Here is a 23,498-nt window from a genome sequence, read left to right as displayed (position 1 = left end):
TTTCGGTTTAGTTAATGTATTAAATACTTTTTAAAAAAAAATTGTAGAACTTAAAATCTGTTCATTTATATTATGTGTCACTTTGTTGCCTTTTTTTAGTAAACATTTGTCACATTTTTTACAGTACAGTTTTAATGCATTTTTTCCTGTTTTTACTTTTCCTTCGTAATATTTTTTTAAATAAAAGTCTTTGGAACATTTAAATGTATTGTAGCAATTGCCGGGCCGGTTGCTAAGACTGTGAACTGTTATGCTGCAGTGCATCATGGGAGTACAGGGTTTTGAGAGTTTTAAGTGTTGTTAATGTGTTTCATGTTAGTTTAACAGTGTGGTTAGTGTTACTGATTTATTGTGTTCAATAGTTCAGTTGAGTTAGTCAAGTTTAGTTAAGTGTCTGTTGCCACCATAAGTGAAAAGTGTATTGCGTTTGATGCTTTCCACCATTTTCTGTGTTGTTGGGGTTGCAAATAAAACGGCACCTCCTTGCGGCAGAGTGCAGAAAAGCTCAGAGCGTCTTGTTCTTCCACACCACTCGCCACAGTATTCTTTAATTCCTTTCCTTCCATACACATTTGTTGAAACAATGCATTATAATCTCAAAATAAAGATGGAGTAGTTAATTCAATTACAAGAGAAGACATTACTTATATTAAGAAATTGTTTTAACTATTGATTAATAATGTTTATTATGTTATTTGTTATATGTTTACGTATGTTTAACTTAAAATAGTTATTTTATACACCAATGAGAAACCATTTATGTGAACTAATGATTTTGAGTAGCAACTACTACTGTGATTTGTTAATACAACTTAACCTGATTAGTTTTAGCTTGTGTAAAAACTAAAGCGGTTTAAGGCAACGGGTTTCCACGCAATTTTCTAGTAAACTCAACTAATTCAGGTTAAGAGTGTACAGGCTAGACTCAACCTGCTCTCTACTCTAACTACAGATCACAATGTCATCTGCAAACTCAAACTCTAGTCTGAGCTCATCTGTCCATCACCTGCCCATCATCACTGTGAACAAGAAAAGACTCAGAGTTGATCCTTGGTGTAATCCCACTTCCACCTTGAATGAGTGTGTCATTCCTACTTGGATCTCACCGCTGTCTCACTATCCTTGTACATGTCCTGCACTACCCTCACATACTTCTCTGCCATGTGAAAAATTACTTATGAATGTTTTTAGGCAGCTGACCTTGCAGGTGTGATTGAAGTAGATACATATAATTTATGAGTGAACAGATTATGAAGCGATTGATGCAGCTGATATTTGTAAAATGCAAATAAAGCAGTTGATGCAGCTCATCCACTGAGCTGTGACATCAGTGCTCTGCCTGAACTGATGCAGCACTTGATTATGTTTAAAACATTTACTGTTACCATCATCACCTCTCTGCAACAGCTCCATACCCACCACTAAGCTGATACTGTAACCTACACACAGACACAACTTACTGGCGACTTCTAGCGATGCATTGTGACTGATAGCCTGCCCCAGGTAGTTCCGGGCCATGCACACGTAGCTGCCATCATCAGGTTTGCTGCGTCGTCCGTGGATGATGCGTAGGAAGAAGAGGGACCCGCTGGGCAGGAGCATACGATGAGAGCGTGAGTTGTCCCGGTCCGTCTCAACGCGCTCCCCGTCTTTGTACCATTCTACTGTTGGTGTTGGACGACCCTCTGCTTTACAGTTCAGCGTGGCTGGTTCCCCTTTGGACACAATGAGGTCAGACGGGTGCTCCACAATGCGGGGAGGGAAGTCTTCCTGGCGAAGACGAGACCCTGAAAATGTGGATAGTTGTGAAAAGCCATCACAATTAGTTACTTATTATTTTTAGATGTTTGCTTTATCTTAAACATTGCTACAAGGTATGCCTCCAAAAGTAATGCTTTTGTGAGGTTTCTGTGAGGCCAAAACGTCCCAACTTGTGAAAATGGCTAAGAACAAATGTATGAATTCTATGTTTTCTATGAATAAGAAATAATAGAAGTCATGCAGAAATTAAAAACTACAAAATTAAAAGTATACTTATAAAACATATTATACTAGCTAGGGTACCCAGCGCTGCCCAGGTTAACCTGTTTTAGACATATGCCAAATGCCAGTCATTTTAATCCAAACAACTGCCCAACATTTGTTTTTGTAATGCTGATGTCTTATAAATATAAAAGTTAATGGGCTAAAGTTTGTCCAGCAGAACTACTTGTATAAGAGGTGGACTCCCCAAACTAAGTGGAAATACTTGGTTAAAAGACAAACACATATGAAGTCCTTCATGTAGACTTTGTTTTGCAATCAAATTTATAACAAAATTACACACAAAAGGTAGGTAACAGTAAATGTAAATATCAATGAATCAAAATTGAGGTAGTGGTGTATTTCACTGTTTTTACATTGTAATTTTGCAAACATAAAATGAATGTATTCAGACAAGAAGGCAAACTGGGTTGTACAGAACAGTCAAGTGCTTAACAGTTGAGAACATAAAGTAGCTGAAGAAAGGGATTAAATAAACAGAGATGGCCAACATATATACAGGGCTGGAAATTTGAATCTGCCTGGTCATACCCCTAGCCGGCTAGTTTATCGCACATGGTACAACACTGTATGGTCTTATATAAATGGCTATTTTGGGGGTAATTTTCAGTTCAACTTTTTTTAAAAATGTACCAGTTTGTTCCCCATGTCATGAGGATTCAGAAGATATATAGTTTTTAGGGCTGCATATTATACTTTGGGAGTTCATCCCAGACAGACAGACAGACATAGCCCTTTATGTATATAGATGACACTGGTTTTGGGCAAAACAGTAGTTATAAAATCCCCTCTGAAAATCAAAAGACTTAAATGCAATTAGGTTAGGCACTTGGGCAACTTGATGATCATCCATGGGCGATGACTGACCAACACCACAATGTCCTTTTAGTTTTTTCTGTGTTCTGCTGCAAGCACGTGCATCTGTTTTCACACACACACAAACAGAAACGGTGGCCGAAGTCATCAAATGCAGTAGTTTTCACTCATGGCAACGGCAACATGAGACTTAACTAAACTGACTAAACCAACTGAACTACAAAACACAATAAATCAAAAACACTAACAACACTGTTTAACATAAACACAATCAAAGACATACACACATACATGCACACAGAGGCCACTTGGCTATTATATATATATACATATGAGGTCTATTAGAAAAGAAACCAACCGTTTTTTTTTTTTTTTAACTATATGGATTTGATTCATATGTTTTTACGTCAGCCAAGCTTGAACCTTCGTGCGCATGCGTGAGTTTTTCCACGCCTGTCGGTGATGTCATTCGCCTGTGAGCACGCCTTGTCGAAGGAGTGGTCCAGCCCCCTCATCAGAATTCCTTTGTCTGAGAAGTTGCTGAGAGACTGGCGCTGTGCTTCATCAAAATTTTTTCAAAAACTGTGAGGCACATCCGAGTGGACACCATTCGAGAAATTCAGATGGTTTTCGGTGAAAATTTTAACGGCTGATGAGAGATTTTGGAGTGTTTCTATCAGTTTAAGGACTTCCCACGGAGCGGGACGTCGCGCAGCGCTCCGAGGTGACGTCGTCATCCTGTTTCAAGCTGAAAACCTCCAAATGTAAGCCTCTGTTGACCCAGGATGTCGTGAGAGAACAGAGAACTTTCAGAAGAGGTCGGAATCAGCAGTTTATCCGGACATTCCACTGTTAAAGAGATTTTTTTAATGAAAGACGTGAGGACGGATTGGCACATTGGCTCGCAGCCGGCGCGCCCGCCACGGGAAAAACACCTCCGTGTTGATAACTATTTGTAAAATCCAGGCAGCTTTTGGTGACTTTCAGTTGAGTGAGTATCTGAAAAATTGTTTAACAGCAGGGCATGTTCCAACTTGTCCTTAAGGCTCCCAACGGAGCACATATATATATATATATATATATATATATATATATATATATATATATATATATATATATATATATATATATAAGGAGGACTGCTCAAAGCACAACGTGGCATACAATTTTTACACTATGCACAGGAAAAATCAACGTGACTTATTTAGAAAAATTCCCCTGCCTGCTGTTACATGGAGATACAACTGCCCTGAACCCTGTGCAGGCTGAAACAACACAGGCACTCTGAGCCGAAACAACTGAGGTGCTGTGCTGCCCAGAGTGGACTGGAACCCAGCATAGTTTTCATAGTTTTTCTTGCCAACATTCCAACATTAGTCATCTTAAATAAGTAAATATTTTAATTGTTTTTTTTTTTTTATGCAGCACAGTGGCTTAGTTGTTAGCACTGTTGTCTCACAGTGAGAAGGCATGGGTTCGACTCCCACCTGTGGCCATTCTGTGTGGAGTTTGCATGTTCTTGCCGTGTTTGCATGGGTTCTCTCAGGGTGCTCAGGCTTCCTCCCACATCCAAAGATGTGCAGGTTAGGTGCTTTAGAAACTTTAAATTGTCCGTAGGTGTGTGTGCGGGACAGGCTGCAGCTCCCCACAACCCTTAATTGGAGTAACCGGTTGAAGATGAGTGAGTGAGTGATTTTTTTTTTTTAATGACTAGACCCAATTTAGTGGAGGTGATGGTCTTGTGATTAAGCATTGGGCTTCAGACCACAGAATCATCAATTCAAACCCCTGCCAGAGTGGAAAAATCATTCAGGGCCATTGGACAAGGTCCTTAATCCCCTACCTGCTCCTGGTATGCAGTTGAGCGCCTTGCATGACAGCACGTTGACATTGCTGTGTGTGTGTGTGTGTGTGTGTGTGTGTGTGTGTGTGTGTGTGTGTGTGTGTGTGTGTGTGTGTGTGTGTGTGTGTGTGTGTGTGTGTGTGTGTGTGTGTGTGTGTGTGTGTGTGTGAATAGATGAATGAGAGGCAAGTGCAAGTGCTTTGATCTTCTGATTCAGATGGAACAGCGCAATATAAATGCAATCCATCTAGACATTTTCACTGTCTATTGTGATGGTTTACTGTAGAAACTGTGATTTTTCAATAAAATTGACATCACCCAACCCTACTTACAACATAAATAATGCAATTACGAATGAAAACGAGTTAGTAAATCAGTTGTAGTTCCATTAAAAAAACCAGCACCAGTGTACCCCAAGAAAGCTGGTCTAATTAATCATCCTTTTCCTCATTTATTTTTCAGTAGCAAATCATGTTGCATCGTGTGGTGGATACAGTGACGCGCGACACTGGTGCATGCTCCCAGACTTGACTTATCAGGTTAATTGCACCACTGAAGAGACATACTTAAAAGCATAGAAGTCCTCTTTCAACTAAATGTGATGTGATGCAGACAGGAAATGGTTCCTGTATACTTGGTATAATTAGACACCAAAATCTACACGATACACTCGATTAAAAAAAATCTGCTGGAGGGGCAGCTTATGATGAAGCGGGATGTCCACTGTAAGAAAAATTGGTCTAGGATCCTTTATAATGAATCTGTGTACAGACGACAAGCCGTCATTACAAAAACACTAAATGATTTATATGCTGCCTTTTATCATTGGTTTGAAAATTCCTTTTATTTGCAATAATCCAATTTGATATTATAATTACTGCACAGCTGCACATCACTTTTGTTTCAACTGGAACCCTACCAGGCAATTAAAATTAATAAACAATGGTGATCTTTCAAATCCTTGGGAAGTAATATACGTTAAATGTTTAGCCTTAAAACAATTACTTGAGAAAAAAAAACAATAGCTGTGAGAGAAGCTTTCATGCTGAATTAAAAATGGGATTAATGTGTTATCGTCCGTTCCACTGACACATTACTACACAGCTGCTTTGCGTTCGCCAAAATGGATTAAATACTTCACAGGTTTTAACAGGCTGATTGAACTTTGGAGACTGGAGCTGACAGGAAACCACGAGTTCCTAATTGTATTTAAATGTTTTTGCAGTGCACTGCATGAGTGACATGGGAAATAAATGTGGTGGAAAACGTCTCCTCATAGAAGTGTCACATTGGCATTTTCCATTGCTGTGTCTTCTGATATGGTGCAAAAGTAAAAGGATCCCAAATGTGAGCAACCCGTCCAGCAGCCGTAATGATACAAACAACCACCTCCAAATATCCGCACACGAACAATCACAGATTCACCTTTAATCTCCTATATACTGTTTAGACGTCAGTCACGCGTTTGTTCTCGTTTGTGTCTGTGCAAGCCAGAGCACAAAGAAAAGCAGACTAATGAGGTCCAGGTACACAGCAGGGATGGCTCCTTACGTTTCACACCCCCTCCCCCACCAACCACATCCACACCATCTTCATTCTCACCTCCTCTCCCCCGTTACGTGTGGTTCCAGGTAAATATCAACCTGGATTCTGCAAAACAACAAAACTTGTAGCTACTTTTTAAATTAGTGAAGATAACTGTGCGTATGTAATGTCTATGGTTCTTTACTGGGGTTTGGATGACTAGCAAAAATCATTTGACAACTAGGCATCTACCATTTGTCATTGAATAGCCTTAATAATAATAATAATAATAATAATAATAATAATAATAATAACAGCATTTAAAAGGAAAGATTGATAAATACAGAAAGAAAAGTCAGCAGATTATTAATACAATCATTAAAACAATCGGGTAAGCAAAAATTATAAAATCAATTTAAAAATTGGGTAAAAAGAAAAGTTTTAAGGTCCTTTTTAAAAGATTCCATGGTCTGTGGTGCCCTCAGATGAGGAGACAGGGCATTCCACCATTGAGGGGCTGCATGGAAGAAGGCACGGTCTCCTGTGGTGCGGGATCGAGTCCTAGCCTTAGAGAATTCCTGATTCTAGGAAATAAATATCATCGTCAACAGGCATTGTCAGTCAATCACAGTGGAAATGTATACATAAAATCATCCTTCAAAATTGAATAGTGGAACCATAAAAATACATTACTGAGGTATTACAAAACCAAACAAAAAAATCCTTCACCTGGTCAATTTCTCATGGACACAGGGTTCACTAGATGTTTATGATAATGGGATTTGAGTTTGTGTTGTTAAATGTGTTTGTAGCATGGCCCAAGCAGAGGGTCACCCCTTAGAGTCTGGTCTGCTTGAGGTTTCTTCCTCAATACATCAGCGGGAGGGATTTTTTCCTTACCACTATCGCCTATGTGCTTGCTCTGGGGGTTGGTAATGTGTATATATGTATATATGGGGTGGGCATTTATAAGCTTTGCTTCTGCTCACCCCCTTTTTGGTCACACGTCACTGTGGAATTGTCTTGTGTATCAGTTTTTGTTATTGTCGAGTTTGTGTGCCAAAATAAATATATTCAATTCAATTCAAATTCAGTTTGCAGAGGAATCGTTCAAATCCAGTTACCAGCACCAAAGCTTGACTGTGTATTCTTGTGGTACCCATTTTAGAAAAATAATGTTAGCCATTTGAATTTTCAATAGGGGGCCAAGTAGGGGTCAATTGAAAAACTGCATAGGGGTCAAAAAAATGTTCCAATCATATTGAAAGCTATACCACATTATGTGTCTGATCACAAAGATTCCAAAAAGGTATAGTTTGGACTATCTGTGACTGAATGTTCTGGAGTTATGGGATAAAAACAGCAAGCATGGCGACAAAGGACACTTTCAGTTTGTACAGGGGTCAAAAGAACTGTGTCTCAATGCAGATCTCAGTGTTACTGAGATCTCACAGTGCGGCGACCTCGCTGAGGTTTTGCGGGATTTGAAACATCAATAGGGCGAACATTTATGTCAAGACAATATTGAGTGCACGTTTTACAATATCATAAAAAGTGCGCACATTCTCTCCACATGCAAAACATTTTGCGATGACACTTCCAGGGCTCTGTAAAAATGCCTATTTTTACAAATAAAAAAAAATGGAATATTTTACAAAAGCACATTTATCTGTAAACACCAACACATGACACACATCACATTAACGTATTGGTTAACATAATGAATGACTGAACCAATCAGTGTTTAGCAGAGGCACATTTTACCCAGAATCCTTTGCAATCTGTCTGTGTTTGTTACAAAACCTCAGAATTACTGCATTATTCAACATTAAAAGATATATGTTATATTTTAACTTTGTACAAATGACAGAATTGACATTAATGGAGTTATTCTATCAGTATTAATGTTATTTATAAATCAAAACCATAAGTCAGCATGGCTTTATTTTCCAAGACCACCGCCTGACTGGTGCATTGTGATTGGTAGAGAGCTATGCTTTATGGCTGCTCTTAACTTGCCTCTGTGCTGGAAGCCATGTAGTAAACAAGAGCTTCCAGCAGGGGGCAAGATGTTCAAAGACAGAAGTGTGGGTTCATTGTTTAGGTTTGTTGTCACTTTTGCTGTTACCAGAAGTGATTGTGGTGTTAAAACTCAAATTCAGTTTATTAGTAGTTGCAAATGTACCAGAGACAATACTGGAATTTATCAGTTATCTGTAACTTCTGATCCATTTTGGGGTGGTTTATTGTTTTATCTTTATCACAGATAACTTTTCAGTTATCTGATTATATGTTATCTGTGCCCACCACTGGTCACATGTCATAGAATCCAAGGGATGTCGACATTGTTTGACCTTTACTTTGGAGACCAAACATTCAACACAGTCAGAACTGTTCCATTTGTTAATCCTATTAGTTCAACCAATAATTTGCACCACGTTTTACCAAAACTGGAGCAACTTTAACTTTTGACCCCTGTAGAAACTTTCAATATGATCGGAACATTTTTTTTACCCCTATGCAGTTCTTCAATTGACCCCTACTTGGCCCCGTATTGAAAATTCAAATGGCTAACATTATTTTTCTACAATATGTACCAAAAGGTATACACAGGCAAATTTTGGTGATTGTAACCGGATTTGAACAATTATTACAGTTATCTGCTGTACTATGCATGGATTTTTAATGAAATTTTTACCACAGATAGATATTAGGTCATGGAAGACTCCAATAAATTTTGGAGGTGATCTGGATTCTGGATCAGATTTCACTTTATATAGGCTTTGAAGGATTATGTGGAAAAAAGTCCTGCTTCACGGATTCTCACCATATTTGCACCACAGATACATATTAGGGTGTGGAAGACTCCACTGAATGTTGAAGGTGATCTGGATCCGGACTTGCGGATGTCAGAAATCTCAGATTGCTCTTGTTTCCGATCCATTCTCTTCAAAGGTTTGTTTATTTAAGTCTTCTGTTGCTCAGATTTCTAGGATGTTTTGTCAGGTCCATAAGTTGCTGAACAGTGATACAACTTTCTAAACCACCAAATTGGAGTTAAAATTAAATAATCATACAACCAAACAATGGTTTTTGGAATATAAAAATACTGTATTAACCATTTTGGAATTACAGGCATCTGTATACATAGTCCTCCTTTTTTTTTTTTAGAACCCATGATCAATTGGACAAAGTGTTTTTAATACTGTTTGGATTGCACACTATGTGGTTTTGAACAAAGGCTAGTGTGGAATTTTGAGAACAAAGAAAAACCTACATCTTAACTTCAATTGTGGCTAGAATTTTGTGATGGTCATAAAATGCTGCCATCAAATCATCACTTTTACAGCCAGTTTACTTTCGACAAGTCAAGGGATGAATACATAAACATTTCCAAGTCACTGAATATGACTTGAACCTCAGTTACATTGATCATGAAGAAAAGCAAACAGTATGACACTGTGTGGTACCGGTTGTAAACCTTCATAGTGGGGTGGAACAGATTTCAGCTAATTTGCTACAAGGAACACGGAAAAATTTAAACCTAGATTTGATCTACTTTCTTATGTGAAAACCCTGCTGATAGATGTGACTATACATACTGGCTTTTAAGTCAACAGATTGTCCGTAGTTGGTAATAACGTATTACAAGTAATTCACATGGGTAAATGTACAGGGGTTTTTTTGTTGTTGTTTTTCTTTTTAGAGGAACAAACAGTGTTTTCAGTTTCTTTATGCAAACTGCATTTCTGCTCTTACTTGAGTAAATTTTTGAGCCACTAATGGCTTTTTTAAAAGCAGCCTGCTCTAAATTGGTGGTAGAAAACAGGAGGATGCTGAGGTGAGAGGCTGTGTGGATGAAAAAGAAGCGCTGCCTGTTTTCGTGAAGGTAATGATGAAAGACGAAGAACAAAGGCAGCTTCCCAGCAACAATAGTCGTGACAAATCCTGGCCACATCCTGCCACAGTTTTATTAGAAAAAAAATTATGATGGAGTGCTTGGTGTGTCTCCCAAAAAACATCTGTGCTTTTATCATTGTCATCTATTAATTTTTGCTCTTCTCGTTTCTGTTTTCTATTGTTCTTTAATATCAGTTTATGATGTAGTCGTTGCTTGTTGATTTTGTCACCTGGTTTTCATTTTTGTATTCTTCAGTCATTTGTCAAGTCCTGTTTTAGCTTAGTGTTCAGGTTCATGCCTGGTCCATGGTACATTTTACTCTGTCTTCGGTTTCTGTTTTGCTCTGTTCAGTTTCCCCACATCCTGCACCTGCCTTCATGTCTTCGTCCCTCACTTCTATCTGATTATGTTCACTTCACTGCACCTGCCCCGTGTCGTTGTCTTTCTCTTTGTTTCTCTCTGCTTTGTGTTCACTCATGCTCTTGGCACCTGTTCACACATCTTTGTCTATTACATCACTCCACTTTGCGCAGTCCCTTCCTCACCATCTTGCCCCATCCTTACTCTTTGTTCAGCAGCCACACCCCCTTTCTAGATCCTTCTCCTCCCGTGCAATTTGTTAACACCTACCTATTTAATCTCCTCCCAGCCACCACACATTTGCCAGTTTGTTGTTGCTTCTAGCACACATTCCAGCCTTTATGTATCCAGTCCTGAATTGTTTCGCCATGTACCTGATTCTTGCTCTGTGTTTCTTGACCACCCCGTTTTGCCTCAGCCCATATGTCAGTGTTTGCTCATGCCTCAGACCTCTGCCTGGAGATGACTGAATTTTGCCTTACCCTGTCTGTAACTCTGCTCCACTGCCTGACAACCTGTGTACTGAACCCCAGCCTGAAATAAACATGACAACTACTTGTACTCCAAAGCCTCTTCTGGGAGTTTGTATTGTGGGTCCATCCTCTCCGGGTGCCGGGCTCCTGCCCGCCCTAACAATATAAAAAATTATGTCATTAACTACGTATTAATGAAAACTATTAATTGTTTTCATTGAAATAGATAAAAATAATAATCGTGCAAATACTGACACCATTCGGCCAAGTTCAACCAGTACACTATTACGGCCCGCGGGTGTAATAATCAGGGACAAACCATTCAAAGAGAAAACCCATTTTCATCTACTTAAGATTCACATGAATTAAACATGTACAAAGCAAAAAAAAAAAATGAAACACCAACATTAGCAGATAAACAAAAGAAAACTGCTGGACTAAATTGCAGCTCTGTGGCCACAGTTCACAGTTGTGATTGCACTGGGAGCAGGAGAATGTCATTTTTCTGCTCCCCTGTGCAGCTGTGTACACACCACGAGTATGCACGCTCTGCACCATGTCATGCTTTAATGTGCCACTGGCATCTTTAAAGCAGATAATCACCACTGTGCCAGAGAGTGATGAGCTCCGGCACTCTGGTTCCATCCAATAAATCCCACACAGACAAGTGTTTAACCAAACGGATAACACGTCGCACACTGCAAAGGAGGTGTGAATTTGCTCCAGTGGGTAGTGTGAAAGAATTTTGTGAATTTATGCTGATGTTTGACGTTTTACAAACACATGCATGGAGATACACAAACACAAAAGTTGCCAAAAGAGGAAATTACAATCCAGGCCAATAATAAATAAGACATTAACAATATCAAATCAATAACAATTAACAATAGCAAATCAGCTGGCACAGATCAGCTGCATTTTGACAGGTAAATGACAGAAATGCGATAAACCATAGATTTCCAAGTGAATTTTAATATTTTTGGCAAAAATAAAACGTTTGAGGAATGGGAAGAAGGGAGAGCAAACGAGAAGAACAGCAAAAGCAACGGCATAAAGATTTAACATCGGATGAACTGGACAAGATTGAAGACGGGAAAGAAGAAGAGTACACGAAAAAAGTTAACTTAAATAAATATTTGTGTGTTAGCTCACTGTGTGGGACCATGGTATAAGCAGATTTAGCAACTCGAAGCCGTGTATTATACGGTTTGAATGCACTTCGCGGAGTAACACTCTGGAGTAGACTCTGCATCGTGCATTCAAACCGTATAATGCACGGCTTCTCGTTGTTTAATCCTTACATATATATGTATATATACGTATATATATATCCAGGGGGTGGTGACCAAGTAGATAATGCGCAGAATGTTCCCAGTTCAAACCCCACTCCTGCGCCACATTTCCCCATGCAATGTGGAGTTGTGTCAGGAAGGACATCTGGTGTAAAACCTGTGCCAAATCAACATGCAGATCCACCCTGGATCTGCTGTGGAGTAGCTGAAGGGATTTACTTTTTACTATAAATATCCATAGTTCCCATATGTGTTGCATGTAACCTCTCATTGGGTCTGCTGTTCATCAGTTCCATGTTGTCATTTTTTCATACTAACAGAATACCACTACTACTACTACAACTATTTATAATAATAATAATGTTTTTCACAACTAAAATGTTTAAATCAGTATAAGATGGACTGCATTTATACAGTGCTTTTCCCCATCTGAATCAGAAGCTCAAAACGCTTTACAATAATGCCTCGCATTTACCCATTCAATTATCAATTATTTATATAGCGCCAAATCACAACAAACAGTTGCCTGCCATGCAAGATGCTCACTACACACTGGGAGCAACTAGGGGATTAAGCACCTTGTGCAAGTGCCCACAGTGATTTTCCGGTCACGGTGGGGTTTGAATCGAATATTCTCTGGTCTCAAGCCCAATGCTTAACCACGAGACCATCACCTCCCTAGTTTTCATCTGGGCTTTAGTTTTACTGCAGTTCTGCACTGTTTAATTGACCCATGTAAAAATAAGATCACTTAGTTTAACGTATCTGCATAACTGCATAACTAATGTCTAAGATCAGGTATTACTGGGTCTGTTTGGGGTTCTAGCTTTAAAATCAGGTCATGTATAGTTCAGGAAGCAATAAATATGAAAATGATTATGCTTTTGGGGTTAGCATATGTATTTGACAGCTGTTTGAGGTTCAATCAACAGATAAACTCTTTTGTAAAAGCAAATATTTCACAAGTTTCCAGCTACATCTTCTGGCTAAAGTAAAGTCCTTCTTCATTAGACATGATCTTCAGCCATTCATGCTTTCATCAGCTCCAGACTTCATTACTGCAATGCACTTTATGCTGGTGTTAACCAGTCGTTTCTTGCATGCCTCTAACTTGTGTAAAATGCTGCTGTTCATTTTTTAATGAACACTTCCAGATGTTAGCATATTACTCCTGTACTCTACTCACTCCACTGGCTTCCAGTTCATTTTAGAACTGACGTTAAGATTTTAAGGTTTGTTTTTAAAGCTATTAATGTCTTTGTGTCTCATCAGCTTCACACTCTTACACACGCCACTAGCTTATGGCAAGCTAAAAGTGGACGCTCTCGTTTTGACGAAACAACTATACAGTTTTTGTATATTCTGTGTTAGTGCGCGCCCAAGGCCGACATGCTTGATGAATTCCTGCACAAAAAGTAGTTCCCAAACAATGCTGTATTTGTGAAAATGCTACTTTGGATCAACTTTTTAAAAAATGATGTAATTTGTTACAGCTAATTTTTTTAGTTTCTCACAATGTATATTTATGATTTTGTAAAGTGATTCCAGCAGATTTAAACTAGAAACCATAATTTTCCATTAGACCAATGTAAATAAGTACTTTGAAGTACACTGTGTTTCACTTTTTTCATTGTGGGTAACAAAAACAGGAGTATTTTTGGCACAAGAAGCTGTGTATCTTGTGTGTTTTACGCCTAAATGATCGTAAGTCAATCCTCACACTCATCCAGCAGCATCTTCTCATGTCGGCAAATTCCAGAGATGCCGTTCCAACAAGAGCAGCACGCTGAGCAGTGTGGGTCAGCTTTACTTAGATGTTCCGAGGTCAAAATACAAACTGGGGTGATTGTGTTTTTGTGGTAGCTGGCACCAGACTGTGGAACAAGTTCCCCTTCTGCACCCCCCCCCCCCCTTCTCCCCCGGTTGCTTATCCAGGTCCGGGTCGCGGTGGCAGCAGAGCAAGCAGCTCATCCCACATATCCCTATCCTATACCTTGAATAATACTGTATAACTGCAATTTCTGCTACTAATTCTTGTGCTTATCTTTCAGAAATAACCAGAATAAATCATCCCATCTATATGATTAAAATGTATATTTTTGACCTGATTCTGTTATGTTGACATTTGAGTAACGTCGTGAAGTTTATGCCGTAATCCGAAAACTACTGTTTTATGATCATATTGTGTTCATGTATGCTTGCACTGTCCAGTTGAATGTGTTTAGACTCATATTAGTATAATATGCACTGTATTACATTCAGGGCTTCTTTGTAACAAATACAAATTAATAATAATAATAATAACAATTAATACAAATTAATTTTGGAAATATATACTATAGTTCACAGTACAGTTAAAATGCTACAGAATAAAACACAGCATCAGTTTTAAGTCTGCAGCATCAATTAATGTGTTTCCTAGAACTACAATTTAAAAGTGTCCCCTCATCTCTGATTTAACAATCAAACACTACCATCTTAAATCACCAATTCCCAAGAAAACAAAACAAGAGCAACAGCAATAATAGTAATTATACCACCTTCATAGCTGTGAGCCAACAGTTTATTTCATTATTACTTAATTTAAGCCATTTCATTTCAGAATTTACATATCGTACAGACAATTAGGCTCAAAACAGGCAACATAAAGACGATAGCAAGTGGGGCATGGTGACCCCTGCTTGTAGCACACATGCTGCCTGCCTTGTTCGTAGTAATTGTGTTGTGCTGTGCAATGCCTACAGGTCCATTCAACTCCCTGAGCTCCCCGGCATTACAGCAAGGCAATATCAGCCAGCTACAAGTGGGCCCTCAGCAGACTGGGCGTTATCTGCAAAGGGCCAGCAGCCAACATCCAATCAGTATGCAGAAACATGCACATGGATACACAAAGGAGCACATGCACACAAACCAAAGGTCATATGTAGCACCTGTACCCCATCAAATATAAATATACATATTTTTTGCTGTCAGTTCCTGAGGCATTCTGTCATTACAAGCTTAGAGAAGAGTAATGAATAGAAATAATCTTGTATCTTCATGTAGATTTATATCAGCAAGTAAGAAAAAATTGGGGGAGTGTGTATTCAGTAACAGGAAAAAAACAGAACAAAAATGCAAAACAGATCAAGATTGGCACTCTACAGAGTGCATAATTGAGCTAAGGTGCAATAGGCCTGTCAACCATATGAATTCCTCCAACCCATTATTCCAACTCAACTTTATTCAAATGGACGTCCATACATTATTACTAGTCTGTCCTGTCTGTGCTCAGCATAAGTCCAGTCTTATTGCTACCAGGGTCTTCAAATTCACAGGGAACATTCTTGAGACACAGAGCTTGGACAAATTCAAAGATAGTTTATCTTGACTTATATTAAGAGGGATTTTAAGAGGTTAAAATGTCACATTCTGTTCCTGTTTTTATGGTATGGTCTTGCAGACGTTAGCATGGTGACATCACTTCCTGGTGTCGCTAGCTGCTAACTTTGCTTTGTTTGTGCGTAAATGAAACCTCTTTGTCATATATTATGTAAAAGCTAGAGAGAAATAAACACTTCTGAAACTGAAAATGCTGTTTTTGTAACTTGCTAACAACTCTGGAGTAATTTACAAGACATTTTGTGAATGTCAGCGTGCATGCTAATGTCTGCTAACTCAACGCTAACGTCTGCACTTGTCAAAAGCTCATGTAGCTACACATACATGCACGCCCTCCTGCAGACACCATTAAAACATAAATATTGTTTATGATTGATGAACAGGCTTTATTGAACATGTACAAATTGTACGTAAGGCAATAGGATCTTAATAATTAATTAAACAACTACAAATTATAAAGAAAACAATGCTCATATGGCCAAGGGTATTTTTGCATTGCATTATATTTTTTGAAGATACTGATGATAATGCAAGTCAGCATCCACTTGAATGGCCGTTTCGTTAGCATATTCGCATATGATGTAATATATGTTTCAATACAATATACATACGCATTCTGACAATCAGATCTCTTATAATGCTTTCTTGAGTTATGGCTGTTGGAATATAAATTTACACCACAATTAGCATATTTGGACATGTTATCTTTTTTGTGTGTGTGTGTGTCACCAAAACATAAACATGCCCTGAATATAAAGCCTCAGTCATAAAGCATTTTTAAGTACAAGATGCTTGTTCATCCTCAACATTATGCAAATATATGGTTTAAATAATCCTAACATCTAAGCTCGTCATCTACTTGTAAGTGGGCACCTATGGTGTAAATGTCAAGTAATTACCCTAGTTGTTATATAGTTGTGAAATATTACTTATTTTAATCAGCTTATATCGGTTGTCATGATTACTTATGTGTACACTGTTGTGTTGTTGTTTCTACTATTAGTATAATTTCTGTTAAACACATTGATTTCTGTGAAAGTGCTATACAAATCTATTAATATTATCAGTGTTATAATATTATTGTTAAAAGGTATTGTTAGCATTATGATGACCACAAATTAAATCACTTGCTCATGCGATACCATTGGTGTACGAGGTCTGTTAGAAAAGTAACGGACCTTTTTATTTTTTGCTAAAACTATATGGATTTGAATCATGTGTGATTGCATCAGCCAAGCTTGAACCTTCGTGCACATGCGTGAGTTTTTTCACGCCTGTCGGTTGCGTCATTTACCTGTGAGCACGCCTTGTGGGAGGAGTGGTCCAGCCCCCTCGTCGGATTTTCATTGTCAGGAAATTGGCTGATCGACTGCCGCTTTGCTTCATCAAATTTTTTTCAGAAAGTGTGAGAGACAGCCAAGTGGAAACCATTTGGAAAATTCAGATGGCTTTCAGTGAAGATCTTATGGGGATCACACAGATTAAGGACAATTACAACTGGATTAAAGACGGCCCACAGCGGCAGATGGCGCACCGCGCACCGAGCAGCGATCAATGGGCTCAAATGACCAGATCATTTCCAAAGTGAATGCTTTGTTGATCCGGGACGTTGTCTGAATACCAGAGAAATGGCAAGACAGCTGGACATAGCACTTTTTCGGCACATTCCACTGTTACAGGAGTTTTTGTAATGGAAAGAGGAGCAGAGAAATTTGCACGTCGGGAAGGAGGCGCAGGGCACAGAACAAAAAGCAACGCCATGATGAAGCCTCACAGGACATGTTGTGGCATGTCCAGCTTGTCCACAATTTCTCGGATAGTCACATGACTGAAAAGCCACCGAAAGCCGTCTGAATTTTCTGAATGGTGCAAGAGCTGGGCATGTTAGGGCTTGTCCTGTGACACCAACATGGAGGTGCTTTCGTCCCGCGTCATGAGCAGCTCCGTGGCTCCAAATAGTTTCCACTTGGCTGTCTCTCACACTTTCTGAAAAAATTTTGATGAAGCAAAGCGGCAGTCGATCAGCCAATTTCCTGACAATGAAAATCTGAAGAGGGGGCTGGACCACTCCTCCCACAAGGCGTGCTCACAGGCGAATGACGCAACCAACAGGCGTGAAAAAACTCACGCATGCGCACGAAGGTTCATGCTTGGCTGATGCAATCACACATGATTCAAATCCATATAGATTTTGCAAAAAATAAAAAGGTCCGTTACTTTTCTAACAGACCTCGTAGGTATGAGGTGACTACCACATGTTGTTAGTGAATTATGTGCTCACAAAACAAACAACCCTAAGATATAAACAGCTGATCTACTCGTCAATCACAAGCAAGTCATCTGCACAAATGGTAACAAACATGCAGTGTGCATTAAAAGACAATGGTGTTTTCAGTACATTTATGCTGAAAAACGTGTCAGACCCAGTTCTGGCTCATGTGGCTGCAGTGTGTACCACATGCTGTTATTAAGGTATCATGGTCACATAAATATATCCACACACACTTAGACAGGCAGATGCAAGCATGATGAACGAAACTGCAATGTTTTGCAATCCTGACAAAAGTGGAGAGGAAAAATGTGCTGGATGTGGAAACCCCCCCCCCCCCCCCCCCCCCACACACACACACACACACACACTGGTTTTCATGAAGATACTTTGACTTGCTTGGGGTCAAAACAGTGGATTGAGCATTGATCCACGTTTATTTGATGCAAGTTTTACACTGGATGCCTTGCTTGAACTCCAGGGCCCAGTTTCATAAAGCTGTCTAATCTTTCAGTCTACTAAACTTACACAACTAGTCTTACTAAGCTTGGCAGCACAGTGGCTTCATGGTTAGTATGGCTGCCTCACAGCAAGAAGGTCATGGTGTGGAGTTTGCATGTTCTCCCCGTGTTTGTGTGGGTTTCCTCTGGGTGTTCCGGTTTCCTCCCACATTTAAAGACATGCAGGTTAGGTGAATTGGAAATGTTATAATTGCCCAAGTCTCCCTTGCAAAAGAGATCTCGATCTTAATGGGACTAACCTGGTTAAATAAAGGTTGAATTTAAACATTTTTTAAACTTAGTCAACTACGGTTAGTCACCCAACATTATCCATCTAATTACCATTTCACATTGACGGCTAAACTTGTAGACTGGCCAGCTTACGTTAGTTGACAGTTTTCACAGGTACCACGGCCTTTGTTTCGTTAATTGGCTTTATTAACATTTACAGACACATACAAACTACCAAACAACGTGTTTAGCACTTAGCCTGGGCAGTTTCACTCTTCAGTTTCTTCTTCTACACTTCCATCAAGCCTTTTTGTGCACACAATGCTGCTCAGGTGTAACAGCGACACCTGGTGTATAATGTGAGAACTGTCACAAACACATCATGACAGTCATCATCTGCTACAATCATGGCCAAAAGCGAAGGAAGTTCTCCTTTTGAAGGAATACGAGTGACGTGTTCCATCAAGTGGTGGTACATTATAGCTGCCATTTTTTGAGGTAAGACACCAAAGTTTGGTAGACCTCCTCTCTACTAGGCTAAAAACTTGAGTCAGGTAACGTGAAACTTTAGCAGACAAAGTGCTTTGTGCAACCACTAACGTCAAAAAATTAGTCAACTAAGTGAGTTTATTCAACTAAACAAGATTCGACTGCTTTATGAAACCCGGACCTGATGTACAAGGACAACGGTGCATGAGTGTCCTTGAATGTGAGACCTTATTATTGGGAGGAAAGTGCACTAACTGCGTGCACAACAGTGCGAGTGTATCATAGTATGGACTAATAAGCTGTAAATGAAACACTTTAGTGTGATTTTAGTTGGTTTTGGTAAATCTGAACGACAGAAATGATGGAACAATGGAGTTTTGTATTAAGGAAGGATGGGGAGAGAGGCAACAAAAAACATCAGATAACACACTGTGACAAAGATGAATTTAATTTAGAGCCATGTTGGTGGTCTTGGATCAGCCCACCTTGGATTCATTCACAGTACAGTGCAGTACAGTATGTATTTATACTGCACAGTGGGAGGCGGCTGTGACCGTTTGGATTCAAACCAAACAACTGCACAGACGTGATATCAAATATCAAAATCAAATTAGCTGCTGCGCAGGTCACGGTGGCTGCCAGGCCTTTAAGAGTGCAGTGTAACATTTCAGACAGGTTGACAGACGCATGAACACACACTTGGATTCTACCTTTAAATGCATCGTACTTTTCCCTGCAAATATGCAAGTACTCCAAAAGCAGCGGGCGGTGCTGATTAATGTTGGACGGTGCAGACTTAATGTCACCTTTTGGTGTTCCTGTCAGCTGCATGACTAAATCAACTGGTGCAGCGACTCTTTCATCAGGCAAACAGGAAACACGCTGGTGGAAATGCTAAATGTCCACCTGAGGGGCTGCAGGATTACCTGTGTCTGAGTGCCAGCGCCTCTCTGGAATAGGAGCTGCAGCCCGGCACGTGTGGGAGGATTAGGAGAGTGCAGTGGAATGGAACGCCAAAGTCTTCTTAGGACATATGCTTTGTTTCAGTCTGCAAAAGTCATTAAGTTTTCTGTTTGTGTGTGTGTGTCTTTGAGACAAGCAGCTCAGATGGGGGATCAAAAACATGCTTTAAATGGGGAGACGGAGATTTCTGGAAGATAAGGTAGTCCCATTATATAAAAATGGAGACAAACATAATTTTTCTAATTACAGGCCAGTATCATTGCTTCCACAGTTTTCTAAAATTATGGAAAAAGTTTTTGTAACAAGATTGGATAAATTTATTGAGAAACATCATATTTTAAATAATGCTCAGTATGGATTCAGAACAAAACATTCGACAGCTATGGCAATTATGGAACTAATAGAGAAAATATCAACAACAATAGATAATAAGGATTATTTTGTAAGTATTTTTATTGACCTGAAAAAGGCTTTTGATGTTATAGACCACTCAAGATTGCTCCACAAGTTACAACAATATGGAATAAGAGGTGTTGCACATCAGTGGGTAAAAAGCTACTTAGAAAATAGAAAACAGGAGTTATCAGATAAATAATACCAAATCAGAATTGTGTAACATTATTTATGGAGTACCACAAGGATCGGTACTTGGACCCAAACTGTTTATTTTGTATATCAATGATTTTGTGAATGTATCCAATGTGCTTGGCAGCATTTTATTTGCTGATGATACAACGCTGTTTTACTCTGGATCAGATATACAGGAAGTAGCACAAGTGATAAATACAGAGTTGGAAAAAGTTAAACATTGGTTTGATATAAACAGATTGTCACTAAATATTAATAAGACAAATTTCATATTGTTTAATGATAGAGCGAAAGAAAATAATGTGTCATTACAAATAGATGGAATGGATATACAAAGGGTAAAAGAAATGAAATTTTTAGGAGTCATGATTGATGAAGATCTTACATGGAAGTCACACATAAATTACATAAAAGGAAAAATAACGAAAGCCATTGCTGTTTTGCATAAAGTAAAATATTCATTAAATAGTTATGGTTTATTAACATTGTACAATTCATTGATTGTCCCATATTTAACTTACTGTGTAGAAATCTGGGGATCAACATATACAACCTATATACAACCTTTATTTATTTTGCAGAAAAGAGCTTTAAAAGTGATTAGTAACAGTGGTTTTAGAGATCCATCTAATCCATTGTTTATTAAGTATAGGGTACTTAAATTTCATGATTTAGTTGATTTGAAAATATTACAAACGATGTACCAAGTTAATAAAATACTTTACCAACAAACATTCAAAATATGTTTGAAAAAAGAGTAAGTAGTTATAAATTGAAAGGAATAGAAGTCTTTAAAAAACCAAGATTTAGAACCAAAGTAAAGGAAAGGAGTATTGCAGTAAATGGTGTCAAATTATGGAACAATCTTAATAAAGAAATTAAAGAATTAAGGTCGCTTAAATTATTTAAAAAACATATTAAATTAGATGTATTAAGTAAGTATGAAACTATGAAGTAAGTCAGTGGGCTGCAAGAAAGTCAAAAAAAAAAAAAAAGTAAACTGTTAATAATGTTTGGAGTGTCTTAAGTTTAAATGTAACCTGTCAGTGATGTAATCTATTAATTAATGGTCATAATTATGAAATGGGTCAGTGGTATGTGACAAGTTAAAGAAATGCAATCTGTTAAATAATGTTGACTATGATGCTGTATATTGAAAGATTGTATTGTTAAAAGGGGCAGAAATCATAAGACTTGTTCTTCTTTCTGCTCCTTTTCATTGTGGTATTGTGGTGCTTTTGTTTTTTGCTTTTCTGTTTTTCTTTTAAATGAATGAAATAAATATAAAAAAAAAAAAAAAAAAAAAAAGATCCGATGACAGCTCGTGTTGAGCTGAGAAGTAGCCAATACCAGAACAACAAAGAAGGCATCAAAGGGACAAAGTGAAACGAGCCTGACGTGATCTTGATAAATGCGGCGGGTGGAAACGATCGTAATTATAATAAACACGCCCATAAATATTCAGACTCCGCTTCAGACACACCCTCATTTTACAAAATGGAAGCCGGAAAGATGGCAATGAACAAGAACTCCACCAATCACGACGCGTGCCAATAGAGCGTCAAAAGCGGCTGTCATATCAATTGTTTTGTAGTATATAATCAATAAAGTGTTACAGTGGTCCCTCATTAATCGCTGGAGTTACGTTCTAAAAAATAGCCCGTAATACGCGAAACCGCGACGTAGTCAGCGTTATTTTTTACAATTATTATAGACGTTTTAAGGCTGTAAAACCCCTCACTACACAGTTTATACACTTTCTCAATCAGGCATGAACATTTTCTCACTTTTCTCTCGTGTGTAAACACTTTCAAAGTTCAAACCTTAGTAGGAAAATAATACCAAACTGTTTTCAGGCCCAAACATTTGTTTGAGAAATAAAAATAGAATGTTTTCCTATAAATAATTATGATGGCATTTAGAACTAACGAATTAATTTTAATGATCAACGAATGAGGTCGGACACATAAGAAATTATTAATCGTGACTGACCAGTATTTCACGGATCAGGCCTCTGCGTCCTGACGCCGCGCCTTTTCCCACTCACACCTGGCTGCAGCAGGTGTTTGTTTCCGTGTGACAAACACAGTTATGAGTAGTTGTTGGCGCTCTTTTCTCTTCTGGGCAACAAGATTCTTAGAAACAGATACGCAGAACACAGAAGACTGTAAAAAAAAAAAAAGTCGTGCAAAATTGGACTAAATACTCTGTGAGACTCCGAGGCCACGACAGGTGAACGGCGTTATAGCGAGGGACCACTGTATTCTCTTTTCACATGTCAATAATTCTTGACATGTGGATATTTGCTCGCTCAATTAATAAGACACGCCTAATCTGTCAGATTTCTTTTTTTTTTTTTTAAAATGTATTTCTGTATTTATTTTATTGTGACAACCGAATGGAGACGACAAAACCTGGTTGCAGCACGAGCGAATTAAGGGAATGATGAAACTACAGTTGTTATTATCAATTTCATAGTCTAAAACGATCACACCACATGAAGTTAAGCTCAGCGCTGCTCTGGCTCCAGGCTCGAAGTCTGGAGAAAAAGGCGAGCAGCACTTTCCTTCAGCGCTGTAGCCACGGATCGTGCTCCATAACAATCCTGCAAAGGCGGGATTTGTATTATTATTATGTAGTATAATCAGGAAAGTGTTATTTATGTAACATATGCAATGATTTGTATAATGGCACTGTTTATCATGTTGATCATCTTCATTTTTACGAGGTCTGTGAGAAAAGTAACGGACCTTATTATTTTTTTCAAAAACTATATGGATTTGAATCACGTGTGATTACATCAGACATGCTTGAACCCTCGTGGG

The 23,498-nt window shown here is 38.6% G+C and overlaps 1 protein-coding gene across 4 annotated transcripts in view; it reads right to left on the bottom strand.

Annotated features, from left to right (window-relative positions):
- Positions 1 to 23,498, bottom strand: part of LOC117517671 (roundabout homolog 1-like) — a 375,114-nt gene that overhangs the window by 206,674 nt on the left and 144,942 nt on the right. For all 4 annotated transcript variants that reach the window (XM_034178786.1, XM_034178787.1, XM_034178788.1 and 1 more), the window contains exon 2: positions 1,461 to 1,787. In XM_034178786.1, the coding sequence (XP_034034677.1) occupies positions 1,461 to 1,787 (327 nt within the window). The remainder of the gene's footprint in view (positions 1 to 1,460; positions 1,788 to 23,498) is intronic.

Source organism: Thalassophryne amazonica, chromosome 9, assembly GCF_902500255.1.
Source record: "Thalassophryne amazonica chromosome 9, fThaAma1.1, whole genome shotgun sequence".
Lineage (NCBI taxonomy): Eukaryota > Metazoa > Chordata > Actinopteri > Batrachoidiformes > Batrachoididae > Thalassophryne > Thalassophryne amazonica.
Note: the sequence above shows the minus strand (reverse complement) of the source record. Positions and strands in the feature narration are given on the sequence as shown.